This window comes from Vulpes lagopus, chromosome 6 (assembly GCF_018345385.1).
Source record: "Vulpes lagopus strain Blue_001 chromosome 6, ASM1834538v1, whole genome shotgun sequence".
Classification (NCBI taxonomy): domain Eukaryota; kingdom Metazoa; phylum Chordata; class Mammalia; order Carnivora; family Canidae; genus Vulpes; species Vulpes lagopus.
The window spans coordinates 2,582,203-2,606,866 of NC_054829.1; the positions used below are offsets into that span (position 1 = coordinate 2,582,203).

Here is a 24,664-nt window from a genome sequence, read left to right on the forward strand (position 1 = left end):
CTAAGGCACATGTACAGTATGCCACCACCTCTACGCAAAGATGTTGCCTTTGGAGATCGTGAACAAAATGCAGCAATGTGACAGAATGAAGAAACACACCTGCTGTGGCCTCCTCCAGCACGAGCCACCTGCCCACCCCCGGGCACTGGACACTGAAGGTCAGAGTTGTCAGCAATAGAGAGCGTGTCTGAACACATGGGGCAGAATTGTAAGAGCCTACAGGATTTTGTTTAGAACTCCAAAGTTCAACGAATGCCCTATTTTAGGGTGAAAACAATTATAAATCTGAAAATGATGCACAGCATCCATGAGCAGTTTCCCTTTCATAATAATTTTGAAGTAGTGTCATTAACTACGACAGATATCGAAGGTTTACATTTCTAACGAGAAATAACAGCAGATTGAATATTTTCTTTCCTATCACAAGTGATAACCAGTGTTTGATATTTTACATTTTCTTCCAAGAAATATCAGTCTATCAACGTTTTAAAATAAAATGTTTGCAATAACAATTATCTCAGAACTTTAAATTAAAAAATGATTCTGAATTTAGACTTTCAAAAAAGACCTAGGTGTACTTCAGGGTCTTCTGACAAACAAATTATTAAAACAGAGACCAGATGAGGCCTTAAAAATAGACAATATACTATATTTGAAACAAGATTGCACTCTTGAATTTTAGAATATATCAGAATTGCATTATTATTTCATAAATTCTTCTTTTACTTAACATGCTGACATGTCCAGCTATCCCCAGGTGTGCGTGTGTGTGCGTGTGTGTGTGTTTTCTTTTTTTGGTGTTCAAGTTTAAGGAAGAAAAATCATGGTTCTTTTGTTTAGCATATATGTTTTCCACCTTAATTAACTAGATCTTTAAAAATGAAAATGAAAACCTTCTCTGACAGCAGTATTTATCACGTCAAAGGATAAATAATTCTTCAGAGTGGAGTGTTGCTAGTCTATTAGAAAACATGTCAGGTGTGTCCTCACGCGTGGCTCCTCCCGCCGGCCCGCGGCCACCTTCTGCTGCTTCCTCCGTTCCACAAGGTCCTTTTCTGAGCGCGAGGACCTCGGTGGAGACAGCCGGTTCAAACCCCCCAGAGGAGATGCCTTCTGCTCAATCCACCTCCCCAGTGACCGGTCAGGGGTCGGGCAGATCCGAAGTATCCACTATGACTTTAATAAAAATGGTATCATCTTTAATATATGTCCCGTTTTCTAGCACAGTTTGAGCCACGAACACTGGGCAGCCAGAGGCAATATTCATCTCCCCGGTGGGCTTCTTGAAGCTGCTGCTGTTGGGGTCCGGCTTGAACGCATCTCCCAGGTGACGCCGAGAGGACCCCTGATCCATGAGCATGAGCGTCACTTTCTGCTTGAATGGCCAAGGAAGCAGAGCATCGTACTCTCCACGCATAATGACAAAAAACAGCGACAAGTGCGTCCCCTTCCCCATGCCGTCCCCGTTCAGGTAGACCCTGGCACACATCTTATAGCCAAAATAGCCCGTGTAGAAAGGCTGGCTATAAAGAGACAGGGTCTTCCCCATGACGGCTTCCTGCTTCCGCCGCTTGTAATCTCGGATCTTCCAAATCAGCACGCCGTTGTAGCTGGCGGTCTCCAGGACCTGGAAGCGCAGGTCCATGTCGGCCAGGCGGATGTCATGGACGCTCAGCATCTGGTCGTGCCGGCTCAGCTGGGACTCCAGCAAGCCTGCCGTGGGTGAGGAGAGACAGACGGTGGAGGGCCCGTAAGTGTCAGGAAGGCTGGAGGAGCCCATTCCCGCCAGCACTGGCACTAAACGGAACTGGCTTTTGGGTGGAGGACAAGCACCTGGATGTGTCCTGAAATGCAGGCCTCAGATCCCGGCTGCGCTGCCCCCCCACCCGCGGCCACAGCCTGCTGAGTCAACCCTGAGGGACACAGGGCCCATGGGCCTCAGGGCACATCGGTGCAGGTCCCCCCAGGGCACCGTCACAGGGGCAGGGAAAGGCCACCCTCTTACTCACATCCCCCTGCCTTCCAGCCGGATGCTTGGAGTCACCTGTGCCCTGTGTGGCTTCTGCCCACGTCATTCCTGTCCTCCACTTAACCCAACGTTTGGGAGGGAGGGCACTGCCATCACCTGAGTACCTCTGCACCATTAATCCTCGTCATGCAAACATTCATAATATTCACTCAGTCCCCAAAGCAGCTTCTAGGTATCAGGAACACGTTGGCTGAGCAAACCGCAGGGTCATCTGTCCCCTGGGCCTTAACCAGCACGGCCGAGAGCCCCCCAGCCAGCAAGCCCTGCCCCTGCCTGGTGTCCACCATGCCACCTGGTCTCCTCCCTACCACGCTGGTGTCACGTGCAGGGTGTGTGTTCTAGGTGGGAAACGTTTCTCTCACAAAGGCCACTCCGGCTGGAAAGTCATCACACCTCTGCACGAATGACGTCTCACTGGAAATCACTGCTCAAAGGTAGTGTGTGCCTAACGCACCACCCACCCACCAGCTCAAGCCCCAGTGGCCAGGCCGCCAGGCTCCCAGGAAGAGACCAGGACACATGCGGCCCACCCAGGCCCCTCCTAGGCCTCCCCACGCTGCCCCTACAGCCCCCACCTGTGTTCCGAGCCGCCTGCCCTGCACTCTTGTCCACGCTCTCCAGCTCGGTCACTCGGTTCTGGAGGGACTCCACGCTGCTCTTCATGCTGTCTGCTTCTTCCCAGTTCTGCCGGAAGGGGCGGATCTCTTTGTCCAGCTCTTTCAGTTTCTCCGCCTGGCTGTCTATTACTCGCTTCCAGATCAAAGGCATCAGAAAAGCAAAGCACAGTTAGAACTCTCAGAAGTTCTAGAGAAGAGACACCGGCTAGTTAGGAAGAGCAGCCAGTCCAGAGCCGGCCCCACGCCAACTCTCACACAGGCATCTCACAGGTGCCACAGGGTCCTACCCAGAGGAGGGGACCAAGGCACAGAGAGGCCTCACCCGCCAGCTGCAGGGCACGGGGCCCTCACTGCTCTGTCCTACAGTCTCAGGTTCAGGACACTGGAACCACACCCAGCTGCTGTTGGAAGGTCTCCATTTCCTAAAGGGCCAAGTCATCTATAGTGGCCAGACAATGTAGGTCTCCCACAAGGCTGCCTGGCCCAGGGCTGGAGAGGCCACCCTATCCCGTGGCTGCAGCCACCACCCTGCCACCTGCTCTAGAGAGACTTGGCATCCACACAGGGCTGGCAGCAGGAAGAGCCCTGATGGCGGGTCTGCAGACTGTGGCTGAAACGGAGAGGCCAATGCCTAGGAGTGGGGCTTGCTTCTCCCATGCACACTGGGTGCAGAAACATAAAGACATGACTGTTGATGGTGAGGCTGAATTTCATGCTATCTTAATTTAAATAATTCAAAAAGCCTTTTCTTTTTTTTCTTTTTTTGCAGAAACACAAAGATCATTGACAACAATAAGCAGAGGGATGAGATTCACGCTCTAACTACGGTGGCTGGCCTGTTTTTTTTTTAAAGATTTTTTATTTTATTTATTCATAGAGACACACGGAGAGAGAGAGAGAGGCAGAGACACAGGCAGAGGGAGAAGCAAGCCCCATGCAGGGAGCCCGACGTGGGATTCGATCCAGGGTCTCCAGGATCACGCCCTGGGCTGCAGGCGGCGCTAAACCGCTGCGCCACCGGGGCTGCAAGGCCAGCCTGTTTTTAAGGACTGGCACATCCACCTGTTGGATGAAGCTGGGACCTAAAGGATTTTCATTCCTTTTTAAAGATTTTATTCATTTACTTGGTGGGGGAGGGTGAGAAGGAGAAGCAGATTCTCCACTGAGCAGGGAGCCCAATGCTGGGCTCGATCCCAGGGCCCTGGGATCATCACCTGAGCCAAAGGCAGACACTTAACTGACTGAGCCACCCAGGCACCCAGGCGTTTTCACTTCTAAAAAGGATTCGCATTTTGTGAAGTAAAGCTCACAAAGGTGGCAGGGTTTGGGCCCCGGTGAAGCTGTGAGGGACTGGGCCGCATCTAAGCAGCAGGCCACACAGGGGAGAGCCCCGGGGCCTACAGAGTTCACTTCTCCTTTCGGAAGCCTATTTTTAAACATTTAGTTTCAGCACCCTTGCTGGCTGTTAATAACCACCAAGGAACAAACATGGTAGGTCTGGGTTACTTTTTTGGGGTAGAAGTACAGTGTTATTCTTCCTCTTCTTTCCAAGAAAACCTGGTATTAGCTAACACTGAAAAAGTAAAAATGATTTCTGTAGAGAACACCTCTTCCCACACTGATGTCACTTTATTTCGATCCATGTGTTTGGAGGCATACTGGATTAGCTCACACAGTCTGTGTTCCAGGGCCTACTGACCTCCCCGAACCCCCAGACCCATACTCTATTTCTGATGAGCATCTGCAGCTCTCACCAGGTACTCTACCTGGTGAGCCAACACGGACACTGGGGAGTTTAAAAGGCAAGTTAATGAAAAATCTATGTCATCGGTGGTGGCTCTCAGAGATGCCATTCTGTAGCCTGGTGGACATTGAGTGAACATGAACTGCACGGTGGCCTGGGACAGGCCAGTCATCACCTCTAAGCTTCACGCTCCTGAGATTAGAGGGGGTGATGCAGAGGTGCCTCCTCCGCAAGACCAGGGATGTGCATGGGGCAGTGGGCATGAAGGCACGTGGCGATCTCAGGAGCAGGGCTGTGGGTGTGCGAGGAGGGCTGCAGGAGGGGCCCCAGACTCCAGCTCAGTGACCCAGAGTCAGCACATGGTGGCGGGGGCAGGAGGGAACACATGTACACAAGTGTGCACCCAGACAAGGCTCTAGAAGGAGCCCCCCACACGGCAAGGGAGAATGTGGTAAACAGACCTCTCCTTTGCATCAATGGTAGAGAGTCAAGGCAGGACCCTGATCTCAATCAAACTTTCTCTGTAGAAGGCAGCAAACATGATCTCATTCCTAAAGAGTGGTTTACACTCAGCTGCTGTCCCACTTCTATAAAAATAAATCTTAAATGCAGGTGTGGGATTGCATGAGAAAAAGAATCCTGGAGTGGAGAGACGGTATAGATTGCAGGCTATGGAAATAAATCCCAATCAAAAGGTTTGCTGCTAGAACCTCAATTCATCAGTGTCACACACTGTGCACTTGGGGACTTAAACCACCGTCACTCTGTCATTTGCACCGTTTGGGTCACTGGGACCTGTAGAGAACCCTGGGCAAATGAGTCCTGCAGGTGACACGCAGGGGCACGGGGCGGGGGGGGGGCGTGCAGCAGGCCACATGGCGTCAGGGACACAGGGATTAAACTGACATCTAGGTGGTCTGTTTTCATTAAGAAAAACAGGTTCTTTAAAAAGTAAAATATTAAGAAACTGCCCTTCCTGGGCCAGCGAAAGCAAATACATTCTTAAATTCCACTGCCTTTAGCCAACTCCGATTGCATCCCTATCTACCATGTACATCTGGGGCCCTCAGGAACTCTGCACTCTGTATGCTCCCATCATCTCTGGGATTTTAGGATCTACTGGACAAGCAGACAAGGAAGGAGATGACACAGAGGGTAGCATGTCTGTCGTCACCGTGGTGGTCTGAGGTATGGGGCTGAGAGAGCACTGAGGAGGGAAGGAGGAGGGGAAGGCAACAGGAAGGGTTTGGGATGAAGGAGGAATAATGAGAGGTGTACACATGAGCCAGGCGCAGGGTGGAGAGGTGGAGAAGGCTCTAGAGGGACTGGAGAGAAGTGCCCTCAGGCAGAGTGTGCTTCACAGACAGCCAATGCCCCCAGGGGTCCAGCCATGGAGGTCTTCCACCCACATTCCCTGAAGACGGACAGCCCAGGCTCTGTCTGTCAGGCTAGCCACACGCTGCCAGCCCCCTAGTGAAGCACCGGTAAGTTGCCACCTGTCATGTGACAATGTCACCCAGATGGAGTCAGTCTACAGAAGCTGCTGTGGGGGACTTAATGAGATCAGGCATTGCACGTCCAGTGTGATCTGAGTACCTCTCTTTCAACATGGTCTGTTTTCCTTCATGCTTTTCTCTCCATGGAGAAGGGCAGCAGCGAAGTCACCGCCCTCCTACTTATGACCAGGCAGGGGCACCAACTGTACTCAGCCTCCATTGCTCTGGGCTCCAGCAACAGGGTCTCCCCCTGTCTTTCTGACTTAGATCTCAGCGGTTTATTCAATCATGAAAGTGTTAAAATATAAATCACACATGATAGAATGATTAAACTCTACTAAAAAGTAAATTAAATTCAAATTTCTCTCCCTGGGAGAGGGGGAAGTGGAGAAGATGCATGTAATGACATCAGAGGTTTCAGACAAGTGCCCCAGTGACCTCATTACAGATATCCTAATTTTTTTTTCTGTTGTTGATATTTTTAACAGCTGGTTTTCTAGCATAGCTTTGATTTCTGCATCCTTTCTACCCACCTCTCAGCGACCCAGCAGCTCTGTTACTAGTAGCTTGGCCCTGAGTGGGGCCATGTGGGTGCAGCCTCTGGACATCCTGAACAACATTCCCCTGGGTCTCTGCAGAACGCCAGGAACTTCCAGCAGGAGGCTTGCTGGTGTTTTATGTGATGTACTTTTTTTGGCCTGATTCAATACCAAAGACTTGTACCTTTTGTAACACAATCTGTTATTTCATTGTGTTTTTCCTCGTCACTGTACAACCTCAAAGTTTTAACACAAATGAAATTAATTTAATAAATCTCTATGCAATTCAAGCCACTATGACTAATCTCTGATGTTAAAAGGGAGGAAAGGCATTCTCAAAGAGAGCGTGACTCTGAGCTACTGGACTTTTTTTTTTTTTTTTAAATCTTCCAGATAATTTAAGGAAACACATCTAAGTAAAAGCCCTGAAAAGTCATTTTGGAAACTTCAGTGATGCTTCCATGGGTGTGTGATACACGTGGGAATTAGTATAACAGGCACACACTACGAGTAAGCTGATGTGCATATGATACCTACAAGAATAATATACTATTAAGTACCTGTGTTGATAAGAGAAATGAGGAGCCACATTTTAATCAAGCCCCCTTACACAATCACTTTCTTTTCAGAATAACAAAGGCTTACATGTTTGTTTTGAGGTACATCTGGATCGCTATGGTGAGATAAAGCGGGGCATGTGTGTCACTAGGAAATTCAGAACAAAATAGATTGGCTTCACTTCACTTTAGGAAGTGAAACTTTACACATAACTACTCTTGAACAATATGAAATCTTAAATAATAATAAAAAACAGCTAATTTTTTAAAACACGGGCTGTAAATGTTACTTCACCCACAGTGAGTCAAAAGCACAGCAGAGAGGCAATGGTACTTGCTCTCCAAGGAAAGGCGGACAAGACACAGCAGCAGCCCAGGTCTTTCTCAAGTTTCCAATTAAGCAAGAGAAATAAGTCCTTTGTTTGACAAAAGTCATGGTTTGAGAATACCCAAAAGGAGAACACAGACATGCTCCTCGACCCTTTGATCCAGCCATAGTCTTAAACTTCTTACCTGCAAATGAAGTATTTTGGATTCATTATTTCGAAGCATTTCCTTTTGTCTCTCAATTTCAATTTCAAAGCTACATATCTGATTGTGCAAACTTTGTATGCTCTTGTTTTTTTCTACGCTTTCATTCTGTAGCAAGGAAACCTGGAAAATAAATTCTTCAATTAAGCAAATAAAAAGTGGTTTTATTAGGTTAGTAACAATTATATAATGATAGTACCTAAATTTTCACAATATAGGCCTTCTACTAGTTCACTGGAAGGAGTTCCAGGGAAAAAAATCCCTTTATACAGGAAATGTAAGTTCTGGTAACTTTTTTTTTTTTTTTTTAAGATTTTATTTATTTATTCATGAGAGACACAGAGAGAGAGAGGCAGAGACATAGGCAGAGGGAGAAGCAGGCTCTTCGTAGGGAGCCCGATGAGGGACTCGATCCCAGGACCCTGGGATCACGACCTGAGCCGAAGGCAGATGCTCAACCACTGAGCCACCCAGATGCCCCAGAAGTCCTAGTAAATTAATAGGAAATCCTATACACTGTGTTTCTCAGAATCTCTTCCATTAATTAAATAAGGTAAGGCAAAGTACAGCAGCTAACTGAATTTCAGAATGAATGGGACACACTTCCTAAAATTTTTGCTGAAAACCAATCAACTTTTTACCAGAGTTGTCTTTCAAACTTCGACCAGGAAACACATCTGCACATCTCACACCCCGTTTGTACAGATGTGTGCATGTGCTTGTGTGTAAAAAGCAGGAATCACAAAACCATCCTTGCCCTACACATTTCCATGGGTCTGGATACATTCTCTTTTATTCTATTTTACTTTAAAAAAAAATAGTAGTTGCAATCCACTAAATTATTTTACTTCCACAAGTGGGCCATATCCTATACTTTGAAAAGTTCTCCCAACATAATGAGGAAAGCACAGTGAGAATAAAAAAGCTATGTATGTCTTTGGTTAATCCTTTGGGCCAAGAACTGGCTCTTGCAATAGAGACGTGGAGCTGCAGAGTCCAAGTGTCTGGCCCGTCACCAGAAAGGACCTTCCATAAAATTCAACATATCTACCTGCAACACCACATCAGCCCAGGTAAGGGCCTGCTGGGGGAGCAGTTCTAAGCTCACCGTTGGCCTTTTCAAGATTTCTTTCTGGAAAATAATTAGCTCCCAAGAACCCCCAGATGAGGAGTCCGAGGGCAAGTCTGACAAAGTTGCCTTCTCACAAGACTTCTCCATGGGACACTCTGGCCCTTGGAAAGGCCCTTCTACTGACAGATGTGTTTGTGCATGGCTGTTGCCCCTGGAAGACAGCAGGCTCCACAATGGACGCTGGGACACCTCCACTCAGTTGTGCTCCGAATACCAGCGAACACTGAGGTGATGGCCCCAGGGTACCCCAGGGCAGACATGGGTGTGGTAAAGCACTGATTCCTGATGACCCTGCAAATAACCTGCCTACAGACAGGCAACTAAGCAGCCCTTTGGATACAATTAATCTCTTTTATTTTAGACAAACACATATTTACTACGGAATACAAAACTTACAGCGTCTCATGGGCAAAATAACACTTTGCTTTCCTCAGATTTTACTCAGCACAGACTTTCCTCTCTAAAATACGCTGCCTCATGACCCTGGACTTCTACAACTGATGCAGACTGGCCATGTGCACATCCTACAGGCAGGTCTGCCTTTTCCAAAGTCATGTCTCACTCATTCCCATTTCTCAAGGTGGTCACAATTTCCAGACTCTTTATTCTCACACCCAAAAAAATAGCCTGCATGCATGCCAACCTTTTTATTTTAAAGATTTTATTTATTTATTCATGAGAAAGGCAGAGACATAGGCAGAGGAAGAAGCAGGCCCCTCACAGGGAGCCTGATGCAAGACTCGATCCAGGAACCCCAGGATCACACCCTGAGCCAAAGGCAGATGCTCAATCACTGAGCCACCCAGGTCCTCATGCCAACCTTTTTGATAAAAAATCTCGGTAATATCTCCAAAAAACATGCCAATTTTTCTTCTGCAAAAACCAAGCAACCTGAGGGTGAGCAGAAGCATCTCACATTAATGAACATGTCACCATATTAAACTCTTAATTTCTTAATTTAGGGACCTCCCTATTTTAAATTTTTAAATACTTATTTTAATCAAAGAATCCAACTCCCAGGCACCTGCAGAGCCCTGCTTTCACCTATCAGGTAGACGTGACATGCATGGGAAAATCTTCCTGGCAGGTGTGTTTCCAAGAAGCACAGCAGAACACCCCCATCGCAGAGGAAACAGGAGTCCTCTCGTCCTTCCCTAAGGCCCTCCTCACTGAGAACAACATTTACTCCAGCCTATTTTGGTGGGGCACTCCACATTTCCCTTTAAACTTTTCCCATACAGAAGACGAGTATTTTTAAGTCCACATCTTACAAAACAGTTTTTCCTTAATTTGACATGATGGATTAGAGTTTTTGAACCAACGCAAACATTCCATTTTCCACTACACATGAACAAAATAACCTAAGATATTCCAACTGAGTAATTGTGTAATGAGAAATAAATTCCCATTTTAAGAAAAGACAAGTATCTCAATTCTTTGTCTAGTCTTTGCCTCTGGGCCCAAAGAAGAGACAGGTGTTTTCCGGTGAACACAAACAATGGTGCACGCAGAGGCTCTGTCCCAGCATTTCCAAAGACAGAAACCATTCACTTGGAATGGAGCAAACATGAGGAAGTGGGGCTGGGAGAAGACCATACCTCTTCATGCACTAATGGAGTCTCAGCTCGGGGAGCAGACTTGGCAATGACACTTTCTACGATTGTCTCACTGGACAGCCACACACCTCAGAACCACAAATTGTTAGCTAACTAGTACAGCTGGAACAGAACCAATGCATTATAAATAAAAGAAAGGACTTTTAAGTAAGTGAGAAACGGAGTATCAAGGAGAGCCCTGACATCTATGTCTATAATTTTTAAAAAGCAGAAACAGAACACATTCTTCAGAGGGAAAAAAAAAGACAACTCAGTCACAAATGACTCTTGTAACACAAATCTCATTTCCCTGTTAAACAGGACCCTTCTTCTATCACACTTGTGTGTGTACATGTGACAAACCAACCCTGTGTCACATCTCATCTTCAGCATAAACATGTGTATTAACAAACTATGTCAGAGTTAATAAAAGTATTGTGATTAAGAATTTTAGACTCTTTCAAATATACTCACATTTTAAATTGGTTGGACTTAATACTGGAAACAAGGTATTCAAATCTCTAGAAAATAAACATCAATTCCACTGGCTGCTCTAATTCTTCTTGGTACCCTCTATGGCAAATTCTCCATAAATATTTCTTGAATATTTCTTTTCTTTGCTGTGAATTTTATTTTTTATTTATTTATTTATTTTTTTAAATTAAAAAAAATTTTTTTTTTTAAATTTATGATAGGCACACAGAGAGAGAGAGAGAGAGGCAGAGACATAGGCAGAGGGAGAAGCAGGCTCCATGCACTGGGAGCCCGATGTGGGATTCGATCCTGGGTCTCCAGGATTGCGCCCTGGGCCAAAGGCAGGCTCCAAACCGCTGCGCCACCCAGGGATCCCATATTTCTTGAATATTGAGTTAAGTTTTTACTTCTGTATAGAAGCCACAATGAGAGATCCTGTAGCAACTGCTTCCCTATCAATTCTTGGAGGTTTTCATCCTTTCCTCATTAACAGAGGGCCCAGGCCCGGCCCAGTTGAACACCACGGAATGAGACGAGAAGAAGTATGACATTAGGAAGGCACCTGCGAAGGAGCCTAGCTGGAGAACAAGTGCTCCCCGCATCAAATTTCCACAAAGTGTCAGGTGAGAGAGTCAATAATAAAACTATTGGTGGGGCAAAGTCTTTTCCCAGCTGTCTCTCAGAAAAGACAAAGAATGGTGAAGCATTTAACACTGGTAACCTTCTAGATTGGATATTGGCAGATTTTTTCTGCAAAGAGCCAAAGAGTAAATGTTTTGGGCTGTGAGGTCTGTACAGTTTCTGTCTCAATTCCTAAACTCTGCAAAAGCAGCCATGGACAAAAGGGAAATGAATGAGCATGGCTGCATTCCAATAAAACTTTATGTACAAAAAGACGAAGCTGATGGGGAGAGAATGGGAGGTTTGGAAGTTTGACAATGCCTATTCGAGGTCAATGCTAAGGTAACCATAAAGGGCACTGCATGCTTGCTTGGTAATTAACAAACAAAACACACACACACACACACACACACACACACACCTTCATTTATAAGCTCACAGTCATGTGAAAAGAAATTTACTTTTTTGACATTCTCTTGATACTGTTTTTTTTATCCAAATCCACTAGTAACTATAAAAAATATTTTCTTCTTTAAATAATTTGAAGAAATTATTAAGAGCCAACAAAAGCAGGAAGCAGCATGGTGTACCTTTTTCTCCAGAGAGTTACTCCACTCTTTCAGTAAGTTGACGTGCTGCACTGCGGAGCTGGCCTCATGGGCCTTTATCTGCTGGTTTGTCCCCTGCGAGAAGAGATGTAGTGCATTAAGCTGACCTCATTCCATTACAGAGCATAGTAAGACTAACAAATGACCTAAAACCAGCAATAAACACGAAGAGGGGAGCCCTATTCCTTAAAGCTAGTGGGTGGTCTCCAAGCCTTCGGAGGGCCATGCTCAGCGGCCCCTACTCTACTGAGTGCAGGTGGGGAGAGGCTGGCAAGAAGAGCGGACATCCTGCAATTATACAGCAACCTCAAGTCCATGTTCTTCGCTCTTCAAGCTTCTTACCAAGCTCCTTCTCATCTGCATTTTGTATTTGTAAAATCAAGAAATTAAATCTTCAACCTCTCACTTTGGTTCCTATATAACCCTTTTCATTAAAAACACAAATGGAAAATGTTTAGACACCTGCAGTTACAGCTAGACACTGCTACAAATAATCTAGTAAACATGTAATCAAAGTGGGATTCTAAATAATTTATTAGAATATCAACTTATTAAGGAAATTCACTGTGTTAGAAAATGTATTACTCCTCACTATTCTAAGTATACTTGGAAAGTTACATACAAAACATAAACAATCTACAGAGTACATAAGATGGAGACCATTTTAGAGTCAGTAATAAGCACATGAAATAGTACTTCCTATATTTAAGGAAATAATCGGCATGAAAATATAATTTGTTCTGATATTAGAAAATTAAGAAGCCACAGAAAGCATTTTAATGATCTCCAAAACATATACTCTGTACATAGAATATTCATATATATATATGTTGATATAAGTATTGCTATATATAAACATATATATATATACATACACAGAATGAATGGTACTACATACGACATAACAGTGGTGAGTGCTCCATCTCATTAAGAGACGGAGACAATGGGAGAGCTACAGTCGTTCTTACTCTTAGGGCTATTTACTTTCTAAGAAAATACTGAGATGCCAGTATCTCTGTACTGATTTCATAATAATGTACTGATAATACACAAAATTAAATATAAAATATTTTAATTGTAATATATACTGCCCTCCAGCAGTTTTAAGATTGAGATATATGTTTCAATGAAACTCAGTCCAAATTCACTAGCAATCTCAGATGTGTTAAAAAAAAAAAAAAACAAAAAAACAAAAAACGAACCAAAAATCCCCCAGAAACAGGTTTCTCACAGCACAAGTGTGGTGGTGATGGAGACACCATCTCCACACGGCTGTCCTGGGAGGGGTAGCATATATACTCTGAAATGCATTTACGGACACACGAGTGCCATCCTCACAACTGTGCACTGACACGCACACTGCTCCAACTACGTCTGGTTTGACACCCACTTATATTCAGGTCCCGGCTAACGTTCCATAACAATCTCTCTAGAAAACCCCCCATAGCTGTCAGTCCTGTTTGCCCCATTTTCTAGTTGGTTTTAGATGTAGCTATTCCCGGGCCTCCTGACTTCCTCCTCAGCTCAGGTGTCCACCTGAAGTCTCAGAACACCCCTGGCATGGAGAGCGAGCACCCACATCTGCTGCATGTGGCTTCTGCCACCCATGCAACATGGTGACTCGGTTCCATGATAAAGACTACAAGTCCAGAACTTGCATGTTAAGATGTTAAGATAGTAACTTTCTCTCATGGCAGAATGTCAGTGACTGGGAAGGACAAATGTTGGATACTGACCTGAAAAACGCAGCCATAGCGCTTAAAACTACAGGTGCTGGGGGCATTGACACACTCTGACAAGTGTGCACTCAACTGCAACGGGAAAGAGACGTGAGTTGTGGCACAAGCGTCTGCATGAAAATGTTCAAACATATTAAGGGCACAGAGAGCATCTGGTTTGTACTGTCACCAAGGGGGCTTATCAGCTACAGGTGTGTTTATACCATCTGCTTCCTAGACTTACAGGCAGTAAATATACACTACTGTCACGTGTATACACATATATACGCCAATATACAGAAATACAGTTACTGTAACATTTCTTAAACCTGCAGTTTCTTTAGAACGAATTGTTCAAAATGTGACATGCCGTCTGCAGCGCCAGAATTTTAAAAAGAAAGGGAAAAAAACGTAAACTGAAATGAACACTTAAAGACTATAAACAAAAATTGCATGAAACACAAAAAAGAGAAAGCATTCAGGATGTAACTGGGTCACACACCTACTATACAGTACACAAAAATAAAGATATTTTCGAAGCAAGCTTACACGATGTACCATTACTCTCAATACTCAAGATAACGAGATGAGTTTTTTCCTTCTTCTGAAAAGACTTTTTTTCTGAGTGGCCATAAATTCATGTAGCTTCTCACAGATCGCTAAGGTCATTCTAACAACATGAATCTTAATATTATCACCTCTAATTGGTAGAAGAAAATTAGGAGAGACTGGGAGAGGATAACTCATCGTACAAGGAAAAATACCTTTGTTCAGCTTAAATCCTGGCAAATTGTCAAATAAAAACCACTTATGATGCCCCCTCAAGAGAAAAGGGAATTGAAGTGTCTACATTTTAAAGACATAGTGCTATTCATTAGGCTAATACAATTTAAAAAGAGCTTCTTCTTTTACTGAATAAATTCTCATCAGGAAATTCTAGGGATAGATCTTTATAGAAAACAATTAGACCCCGAACCAGGAAAGGGGGTGTCTGAGCGCCCTGTCCCCCTCCCAAAGGCTCATGGGCTTGTCCTCTTACAGCTCTACCTTGGCTCCCAGGACAAAGGGTCCTTGAGTCCTTTTCCTTTAGGTCAGCATTTAGGACAGAGAAGAAGGTGGGTCACAGGACTGCTTTTTTGTCCTGTGGCAAGAGTTGCAGAGGAGGGCCAATGTCCTGGGGAGCCTATGCGCCAACCTTTGTGGAAGGTCTCTGGGCCTCGGCAGCATCGTGGTGGTTACAGATCTAGCAGTCTAGTACACTTGATGTTCCTCTGAACCCAGCCAGGAAGCTCTGGCCTCCATCCGGTATATTACCGGTGAGTGGCAGAGAAAAGTAGCATGAGAATGTGTGTAGTTATGTCCACTTCCAAGTTTTAAAATATATTCTCTCAGTGCCACTGGTATAATCATGACCCTCCAGCAAGCACTTCTAGCATTAAAGTCAGGGACACTGGAGTCTGATGTCACTTTCAGTGTGTCACTATAAATTCAGGGTCACACTTTTTCCTAAATTGGTTCATTATCATTACTCTTAGAGCCTTTACTGTCATTCCTTACAGGAGAGGACCTTTGGAACAAAGGAAAGAATAAGCTACAGACCAGTAGTATCGTTCACTAGAAACCCAAGAGAAACCCAAGATAAATGCATGTTTAAAGATTTTTGAAAGAAAAATAACTTAGAGGCAAATGCAGTTAGCTTTTATCCCTAATTCAGGTAGCCCTGAAAGAGTGAAAATTTTGAAAAGGGTATAAAACCCTGGTAATCACTTCAACACTACAGACTCTTCATCCAGAGGGACTTTCTGGTTGTGGAAATCTGTATGCATTTCCCTGCCCACTCCTAGGGGCACATTCTAGGCCTAGAGCCTAGAGACCTCTGCCACCAGGCAAGACCCTGCCCTTGCTGAGCAGAGTCATCTTCTGGGTAGGACACATTCTGGCTGAGAGTGGCTCTGGGCGGGGGGGGGGGGGGGTGGTCCTCCCTGTACCCTGTGTCCCTGGTTCCAGGCCTACATAGGTCCTCTTGCTCAGTGGCAATGAGAGAGACCAAGCCTCACCTCCCCAATATCTAGTGGCAAAATTCCAGGCTGCTGAAAAAGGCTGAGGTGAGCAGCCTCCTCAGATCAGAGCATCCAGGTCTAAGGGACCTGTTGGGGGACCAGGAGGCACAGGCATGCACTGAGCCCACAGGTGCCCAGATGCTCCCGAAACAGCAACCAAAGGGACTCCAGGTCAGAACCAGATGCAAAAACATTTAAGAATCCTTGGAATTTTCCCAACTGGATATATCCTGATCAAATTAAGTTACTGTAAAATCTACCTGCCTTAAAGAAAGGATGCCCAAGGGCAGTGTGAAACATATGGCCTCTGGGGGAGGCTCCTTAGGGATGTGGGACCCACCTCTGGGCCCAGCTGCTCCCCAGCATCAAACCTGCACAGTGCATGTGGCCAAACAATTCTGCAATGTCAGTAAAACCATTTATTTTGAGATAATCTTACAGTAATTCCTATTTTACAGATTTAAAAATAGCTTTTTTTAAGAACCTAAAGTTATTACCTTTGCTTGTAAAGTAATTCCATTTTCTCAGTTCTTAACAGTATTTTGCTCTGAATTTAAGCACGTTGTAGCTTTTATTTGCTTGCTTCTGAAATTTCTGATGCCCCACAATAACATGAGGTCTTTTTTATTGTTTCTCTAGCATACTTATCACTACCATGAACTGTTGAGAACCTTCGACTTCAGCTACTGGGGAAGGACGGAGTCTCTGGCATGCTAGTCCTAAAGACATCACTAACTCCTCAACAGGCCCTGGCAATGCTCCTTACCTCACTCCTTAGAAGGGTCTGGACACTGCACTTATGGGGGCAGGACACCACCACACAGGGACACTCAGTGTCTTCATGTTTCTGGAGGAAAAGAAGAAAGTGTCGTCAACTTTGGGACATAAAACCCATCTCCCTTCAGGCTCTATCAGTATCTTCAATATCACCACGAAGACCCAAAGGACACTGCTCACTGTCCCTGTTTCCTTGACTTCTGACACATTTGAAGGAGTCCTCATGCTCAAAGTGTAAGAGCCAAAAAGTAAGTGTCTCAGGAAATCGACTCAAATCTGACAGGTGAGGGCAACCCTGTGAGAGCACAGACCCTGGAGGTGGGGTCACCACAGCAGCCTCCACCAGGGAGCACCCCACTGTGCTCACGCTGCCTAGACACGAGAGCACAGGCAGACTTGGCCTTTGCTGCCACTCACACCGTACCCCAGTGTCCAGCCTTTGTTCACTGGAGAGAAGGATGGTTTTCCTTTGGCCTCTAAGTTCAGGGTCTGGAAATGATGCTTCTTTAATACTTGCAAATGGCATGATCCACTGGGTATTTAAATTATTGCCCTGAAATCTTACCTAGATTATCTATAATGCATGGAAAATATGGACAAATTTTGGTTTAGCTCTTCTCTGGGTTGTATAAATTTTAACCTTACAGAGGCTGGATGATAATAACTGCTCAACCCATGCCATGGGCACCTGCTGAGCATCTGTTCAGTAGCAAAGTTAAGGCAAGAGCTGCCCATCAAATCCAAGAGTCCCAGAGAGCACCACCAGACACATGACAAAGGGCTGCTGGAGAGCGAGTAATACAGGCAGAATCAGAGCCACACCACACAACCTGTGGGACAGGTTCCTGGAGGCCGCATCACCAAGTGAGAAGGAAATTTGGTGCTGTTTTCCTCGTGAGCCTGGGATACTTGAGATTCTCCTCATCTGGTTCTTCAGGTTAGGGCCTCCACAGTCATGCTGCTGTGCAGTTGGACAGCAGGCAGGGGGCCGGTGGGGGGCACAACCAAGAGCCTCAGTCTGACTAGGCAGGCACAGTGCGGACCCAGGGCAGTGGTGGCCCAGGTGAGGCGCCAGGAACCACACTCAGCTTTCTTCAGTGTGTTCTGACATCCGGTGTCTCTGTAAGTGTGCAGTGGTACAGTCTGCAGTGCAGAGATAGCACCTACGGTGTGCGGGGCTGCTCTGCTCTTAGGCTTGAGCCTCGGAGGCCCACAGAGCCCCCACAGGATGAGTCACGACTGCTCAAAGCTCAGTACAAAGCACCTGACTAGACTGAGCCTGCCCAGCAGGCCTCCCACAAGATGCACCACAAGTGGGGCGAAGGGGGGGTGGGGACACTGGCTTTCTCTTCTGCCTGGCTGTGCTCAGAATCCCTGAGAGTTCCCAAGTGCCACCAAGTCAAGGCTCTGTCCCTTAGTGAAAAACCCTGGGCAAATGGCTCCACCTCCCTGCCTCATCTATGAGTGGGAGGAGAGACCAGACTTCCCTCATAGGGGAGCTTTGAGGGCCCCATCAGTCATGGGCCCGGAGAGGTAACATGGCAAACATTCCACAGATGCCAGCCTCCTCCCTGAACCCACCCTCGATCCCACTTCCATGCCCCAGCCCATGCATGTGCCAGGTGCTACGGTCGGCTCAAGAGGGACAGCTCACACACAGGTCATCACCACTTCAACAAGGGAAGACCTGGAAGGAACATGGGGTGAGACGGCACAGAGAAGACAGCTCTAAGGAGGATGTGGCAGTGGGTGGGGCAGTGTGTTCCAGGAGAGTATGGGGTGGTGGAGAGGCTGGGATCAGACCCATTAGTATCCTCAAATGCATGTCTCTGGAGATCTGTGCAAGCATATCTGAACAATAAATTGCTAGAAGCAGGCTTTGTTGGGTATCAAAGAGTATAGGTATTGTAAATGGATTTTGATAGATATTGCCAAACTAGTCTCCAATAACCTTACACAAACGCACACTCATCATCACAGGAACACATGTTCCTACACCCTTGTCAATTCCATCAGACTTTTCTATCTTTGACAACATGACAGGTGGAAAAGGCAATGAGTGTGACTTGCAATTATTTGATAATGTGTGGGTAAGTATATTTTTGATATTTATTAATCATTTATAGTTCTTGTGAACTGCCTTTTCACAGCTTTTGCCCACAGTAGTGGGTTGAAGAGTGACCCCCAAAATTCATGTCTCTCCAGAACCTCAGAATATGACTTTATTTGGAAATCAGGTCTTTGCAGATATAATCAGTGAAGATGGGGCCCCAGTGGCTTGGGATTAGGGTGGGCCCTGAATCACATCATGGATGCCCTCACGAGAGGCGAGGACATGCTCCTGAAGAAGGGATCTGAGCAGAGGCAGATGGCTCCCAGCCAAGAACTGCCAAGGACAGTAGCGACTCCAGAAGCTAGAAGGGGCAAGGAGGGGACTTTCCTGGAGCCCTCAGAGGGAGCACAGCCCCAACACAAGACCTTGGGTTTGTATTTCCAGCCTCCAGAACTATAAGAGAGTATCTTCCTGTTTTTCTAAGCCACCTTTGTGGTACTTTGTTCCAGCAGCCCCGGGAAAGTGTTTCCTTTCCCAGGAAAATAACACGCCCATTTAAAAAACTATAACCTACTGATACATAAAACTCTCTCTGTGCTAATAAATTAGCCCTATCTCACATTAAACATCACTCTGATAGTCCCAGAACAGATGTAACCCATATGCAAGTCAGAGAGTATAACTACATGGAGGATAGCCACCAAGGACAAGAACTCCCCATTTACCTATGTGTAATCTCCCATCTTGCCCCACTTTCCTCCAGGGAAGAATCCCTAAACCAAAATCCGAATTTTGTGTTGCTACTTCTTTGTTACACTTAAATGTGGGCCAAATACTGTATTGACTGCTTTCGAAATTTACTAAAATGGAACTCCACCCTATGGGTCTTCTGAGATCCAGCTTAGTACCATGCCTCAGGCTAACGCTCCTGTCGAGGGTAATTGAGGGTCCTCAATCTGCACTGCTGTAGTGACACTGCCCTGTCATTTCCCTGCCACGTCACTACAGCATGTGTGTGTATACTCATGACTGATGTGTCCACCAAAATGGATGTGTCCCCTCTCCAGCTGACGGATGTGGGGGTTGTCTCTAGAGTTATGCTGGGCCCTATCTCCTGGTGTGTATATGTAACAGTTTCTCCTGCATAGCGAGAAGAGGGATTGCTCACTAGCTGAGTATAGGAATAGTCAACCCAATAAAATATTGCCAAATTGTCTTCCACAGTGGTTATGCCTATCAATACTCCTATAAGACAGACATTTTCCCAGAAAATGAGATCTTTAGAATTCTGATTTTCTACAAATTAACAAAACTGTTTAAAGAGACCATTTCAACAGCTCCAAGACTAAATGTGAAAGAGGTGATTCTCTCCTGACACTTTAAATTATACTGATCTATAGATTAAGAGAAAACAACAGGGGATCCCTGGGTGGCTCAATGGTTTAGCGCCTGCCTTTGACCCAGGACGTGATCCTGGGGACCCGGGATCAAGTCCCACATCAGGGTCCCTGCATGGGGCCTGCTTTTCCCTCTGCCTGTGTCTCTCTCTCTCTCATAAATAAATAAAATCTTAATTAAAAAAAAAAAGAGAAAACAACTTAAAAACAGCTGATGTAGGGTCAACAGCATGGTTTAATGGTAGAAAAGAAATTCTCATACGCGCTGCAATGGGCCAGGGCTTCGATACTTTATCAATCTGGAGCTCATCAACACTCGATGTACTTGACACCCTTCATAAAACACAGGAAATGTGGGGATGTCAGGGTGACCTGGGGCTGTAGACATGCCTCTGGGATGGCTGTTCTTTCTAAAAATAAGCCCATGGCAGGATAGGACAAGATGAAGAAGCATGCTCCTAGCTGACAGGAGGAGACCTGGGAGCCCAATCCCAGGCCCCAGCAGGACAGGAGCCCTCCTGGTACATAGCTGCCCTGCAGTTGTCAGGGAGGGGGTTACCAGGGTGACTGAGGACAGGCGAGCCCTTATGTTGTTATTTTTTTTTTAAGATTTTATTTATGAATACATGAGACATACACACACACACACACAGAGGCCGAGACACAGGCAGAGGGAGAAGCAGGCCCCATGCAGGGAGCCCGACACCAGACTCCGTTCTGGGTCTCCAGGATCACGCCCTAGGCTGAAGGCGGAGCTAAACTGCTGAGCCACCAGGGCTGCCCATGTTGTTACTTTAAAGCCAGTTTTTTACAGCTCAGTCTGGAGTATAGAGTTAGTTACTTATATAGTGTCTAACTGATGTAGTAGCCTACAATTCTTTCTTGGATGAAATTAATTATATTTTGCAAATAAAGATAACTGATTTTTGCAAGAAGCAAAGTATGACTTTGATAGCAACATACCAACATGTGTAGGGTCTGGAGTATTGCTCATTAAGTATGTGTCTCATCCATTTGAACTGAGTTACTGAAGGAATTATTCAATTAGGCCAGACACTATCCCCACTTTCCACAATTCTTTAAAGTCCTTAATAACTAGAAATGTCTACAGAAATCATACAGGAAAAAGACTTCACAAGACAAGAAAATAGGCACAAGAAAATTGCAGAGTAAGGTAAACATGCAGATTATGAAGTAGAATACATTTCATTTCATACAGAAAAACAAAAACTTTCCCTAAATTCTGGTCAATAACCACTCTAGAATTTCCACCAGGAACCAACTGGGCCTGCACATCCTGGCTGCACGTCTCTGGTCCTCTCCCGTCTGGTCCCATCAGTCGTGGTCCTGCCAAGTCCAGAGGTCATTCCCAGCACACCCAGCACCCAGAGGTCATTCCAGCACACCCCTCTGAAATGTCTGTCCCTCCTGCCCATTCCCACACTCCCCAGCTCTCTTTGCCTCTGGGGCACCATTCTGCTGCCCCTTCCATACTGGCCACTCCTTTGCTAGATGACCTTCCCTCTTAGCAGTCTGTAAGCATTCCTATGTCCCAGGCCTCTGTCCCTAAGGCTTCAGGGACCACCTTATTAAGACACACCAAAAGTCCAGACCACTGCCCTATTCTCCTCTCAAGCCTGCTAAGTTCCACGGAGCCTCACCTCAATAAAACACTCAGATTCACCCAGCTGCTCTAGTTACAGACGCTGGGCATCATCCTTAACACATACTCCATATTCAAGCCATGAGTTAATCCCACTGCCTCTACCTTCTGAATGTGTCCCAGTGCACTTGTTCCTCCTCTCCCTTCCTGCACAGGCCAATACTGTGCCTTGCCTCCAGGTTTTCTTTTCCTCCCACCCCACATCTACCTGTCACACCTGTCAGAGTACTGCACATATTGGGGAACTCTGATATCACCCTCTTGCTCAGGCTACCGGTGCCTGCCCCACCCTCTCATCTGCTACCCATCATCTCTGCACCAGGCATGGGAGCCACGCTGGCCTCTCACAGCTCCTGAAATCCACCTGCTATATCAGTTCCATCTCAGAGCCTGCACACCCCTGCTGTTCTCTCCTCCCACACTGGCCCCTGACTGCCCTGGAGAGGCCAGCTCTGATTATCCCTTTCCCCATGATGCTAGTGCATTTTTCTTCATAGTACAAATCACTACCACACATTATGTTTGCCTATTAATTACCTCTTCCACTAGAAGGTGAGCTCCACCACTGAACTACCAGCTCCCACAGCAGTGCCCAACACGCAGTAGGTACTCAGTGAATATTTGTTCAAGGAATGGACAAATATTTGAAGGTTACTGTATTACTGATAGCCTTTCACCCCTAACATCTCTCTCTCTAATTAACGGATAAAGAATCTGATTTCTAACACATGCGCAATATAGAACTGTGCCAAAATAATCAAGGTATGAAAAATGTTGAATTCTCATCTCTCTCCAAGACAGACAGCTGCACTTTGATGCTGCAGGATGAATTACCCTGGTGAAGGGATGATTATGTCCCAGAGCTGCTTAAAAGATTAAGCAATCCAGTAAGATTTTGAAGACATTCTTTGGGACAAGAGAAAAATTCTACCTTTTTTGATAATTAGTCTTCATTTTTTTTGGCATCCCAAATGATAGTCAATCAAGGCAATGGGAAAATGTTAATTATACAAATCAAAATGGGCAAAACAAATAAAGATTAACTCTGAATTAAAGTCAGATGAAAACTGCCATTTCCTCTTCTCTTTTCTCTTTATTCCTGTTAGAATGGTTGATAATGCTATTCTGTAACAAATTACACCTGGACTGAGCAGCAAGTAGGGGTGACCAGGGCGGGGGGGTGGGGCAGCGCACCTGCAGTGTGATCATCGGGACCTGACTTTTACAGTGGGGGCATGTGGCCTCTCGGTACTTGCAAGCCTTTTCTACGTGGTCACGCAGGTCTCTTCGCAACACTTTTTCTTTGCAGTCAGCACGGACACACGAAAGCTCTTCAAACTGGCAATCGTTCTTTAAATGCACCTGTAAAACAGACACTTCAAAGCTCTCAATTGGCAAAGACATTCAATCTAAAATACCAGATTCTAGTCTCTACACAGCTGACTCCTTCAGAAATGTTTCTGCCCACTGCTAGACCAGTTTTTCACAGAGAAGAGTGACAAGTGTATCGAGAGACAATGAATTTTGTATCCTTTTAGTGATTATTCAAACTATATTGCTTTTGAAGGAGTAAGACAATTCTCCCTTCCTGGGTAAATAAATGGTTAGTTATCTGCTAAGGACTTTGTTTTATTCCAGCTCAAGTATGCCTTCTAGCATAAAATAAGATGCTAATAAAAAAAAAAACCCACATAAGAAGTTATGTGGGATTTCATGGTTAGAGACGGAGAGTTTTAACAAGCCTTCCAAAATTAAAAACCAGTTCAGATTTCTTTCCATTCTAAGTAGGGTGAGGGTGTTTAAAAACCAGTTCACAATTTTGCCAATGATGTCATAAAAATAACATTTCGTACCTAAGTGGCTTGGACTGCTTGCATATTTGGTTGTTTTGAAAATCAACATAACTGTGGCCTTAGGGTGCCTCATCATACTGATCAGGGAGTTACATTTCTTTTTTTATTTTAAAAAAAGATTTATTTATTTGAGAGTGAGAGAGTGTGCGTGAGCTGGGGGGGGGGCAGGGAGGGAGAAAATCTCAAGCAGACTCCCTGCTGAGAGCGGATCCTGACACAGGGCTCAATCCCATGACCCTATGATCACAACCTGAACTGAAATCAAGAGTCACGCTAAACTGACTAAGCCACCCAGGCACCCCAAGGAGTCGTATTTCTTACGGTAAGCAAGGAGCATGGTCCCCAGGACATACCAGTAGGTGTCCCAGTGTCAACTGCTCTGTGCAGCCTCCACCTTCATTCCTGCAATAGATCTGAAGAGCTAGAATTTCTCTCTTGCAGCAATTATCCTTAAACACCTGAAATGGGAAGACAGTTATTTCAGAGGATTAATGTTTCTTAATCTCCACATGCTACTACTTCAGACAAGGCAAAACCACTTTAAAAAAATCATGAGAGCATCTCTTAAGTGGACCTCAGAAAGCATTAAGGACCATCTTAATTTCTAATTTCTAAGTAGCATGAAGGAGCTGTCCCCACTAAGAGACACATTTAAATAATACAACCTTAACTACCACCTTTTATTAGATAAGTCAAATGAAAACAAGCTATACCAAATAATTAAAGATCACTTTTGAACATCCAAATACTCGTAATTAACTCTGACATAATCTCAAGGTGGGGATGCACCAGAAGCAGGTTCATACGTGGACTCTGGACCCTTCCAAGAGCCAGCTCTGTGGGGGTGGCCAGGAGTGGAAAATGCTTACCAAGGGATGAGTTCATAACTCAATGCCACTACAACTTAATGCCTCTTTAGGTCACTTGCTAAAGAAAGAGCAAAACTACTGTAAAAGATTGAATCCTGCAGATGGCTTATAATACATTTGTTTCGGTTCTTTTCCCTAAGGTGATGTCCCTTATAACCCATTTTTCACCGAAAAGGAGACAGTATTATCCTGCTACTAAAACAAACAAACAAACAAACAAACAAACACCCCCACCTCTTTTAAATAAATATTCCAAAGACTGAAGTTAGTCCAATAATGAAAATGTTTCCCTTTGAAAATGAAAACCTTCCTTTAATTGTATTTTTCCTTA

General features: G+C 45.2%; 1 protein-coding gene across 3 annotated transcripts in view; it reads right to left on the reverse strand.

Moving 5' to 3' along the window:
* Nucleotides 1-571: 571 nt before the first annotated feature.
* TRAF3 (TNF receptor associated factor 3) overlaps nucleotides 572-24,664 on the reverse strand; it is a 109,450-nt gene continuing 85,357 nt past the window's right edge. For 2 of the 3 annotated variants that reach the window (XM_041759219.1, XM_041759220.1), the window contains exons 5-12: nucleotides 23,818-23,922; nucleotides 22,806-22,973; nucleotides 16,488-16,568; nucleotides 13,680-13,754; nucleotides 11,926-12,018; nucleotides 7,496-7,636; nucleotides 2,605-2,779; nucleotides 572-1,713 (exon numbers count right to left, since the gene is read on the reverse strand). In XM_041759219.1, the coding sequence (XP_041615153.1) occupies nucleotides 1,142-1,713; nucleotides 2,605-2,779; nucleotides 7,496-7,636; nucleotides 11,926-12,018; nucleotides 13,680-13,754; nucleotides 16,488-16,568; nucleotides 22,806-22,973; nucleotides 23,818-23,922 (1,410 nt within the window). In that variant the 3' untranslated portion in view covers nucleotides 572-1,141. The remainder of the gene's footprint in view (nucleotides 1,714-2,604; nucleotides 2,780-7,495; nucleotides 7,637-11,925; nucleotides 12,019-13,679; nucleotides 13,755-16,487; nucleotides 16,569-22,805; nucleotides 22,974-23,817; nucleotides 23,923-24,664) is intronic. The other variant, XM_041759221.1, reaches the window with a different exon arrangement.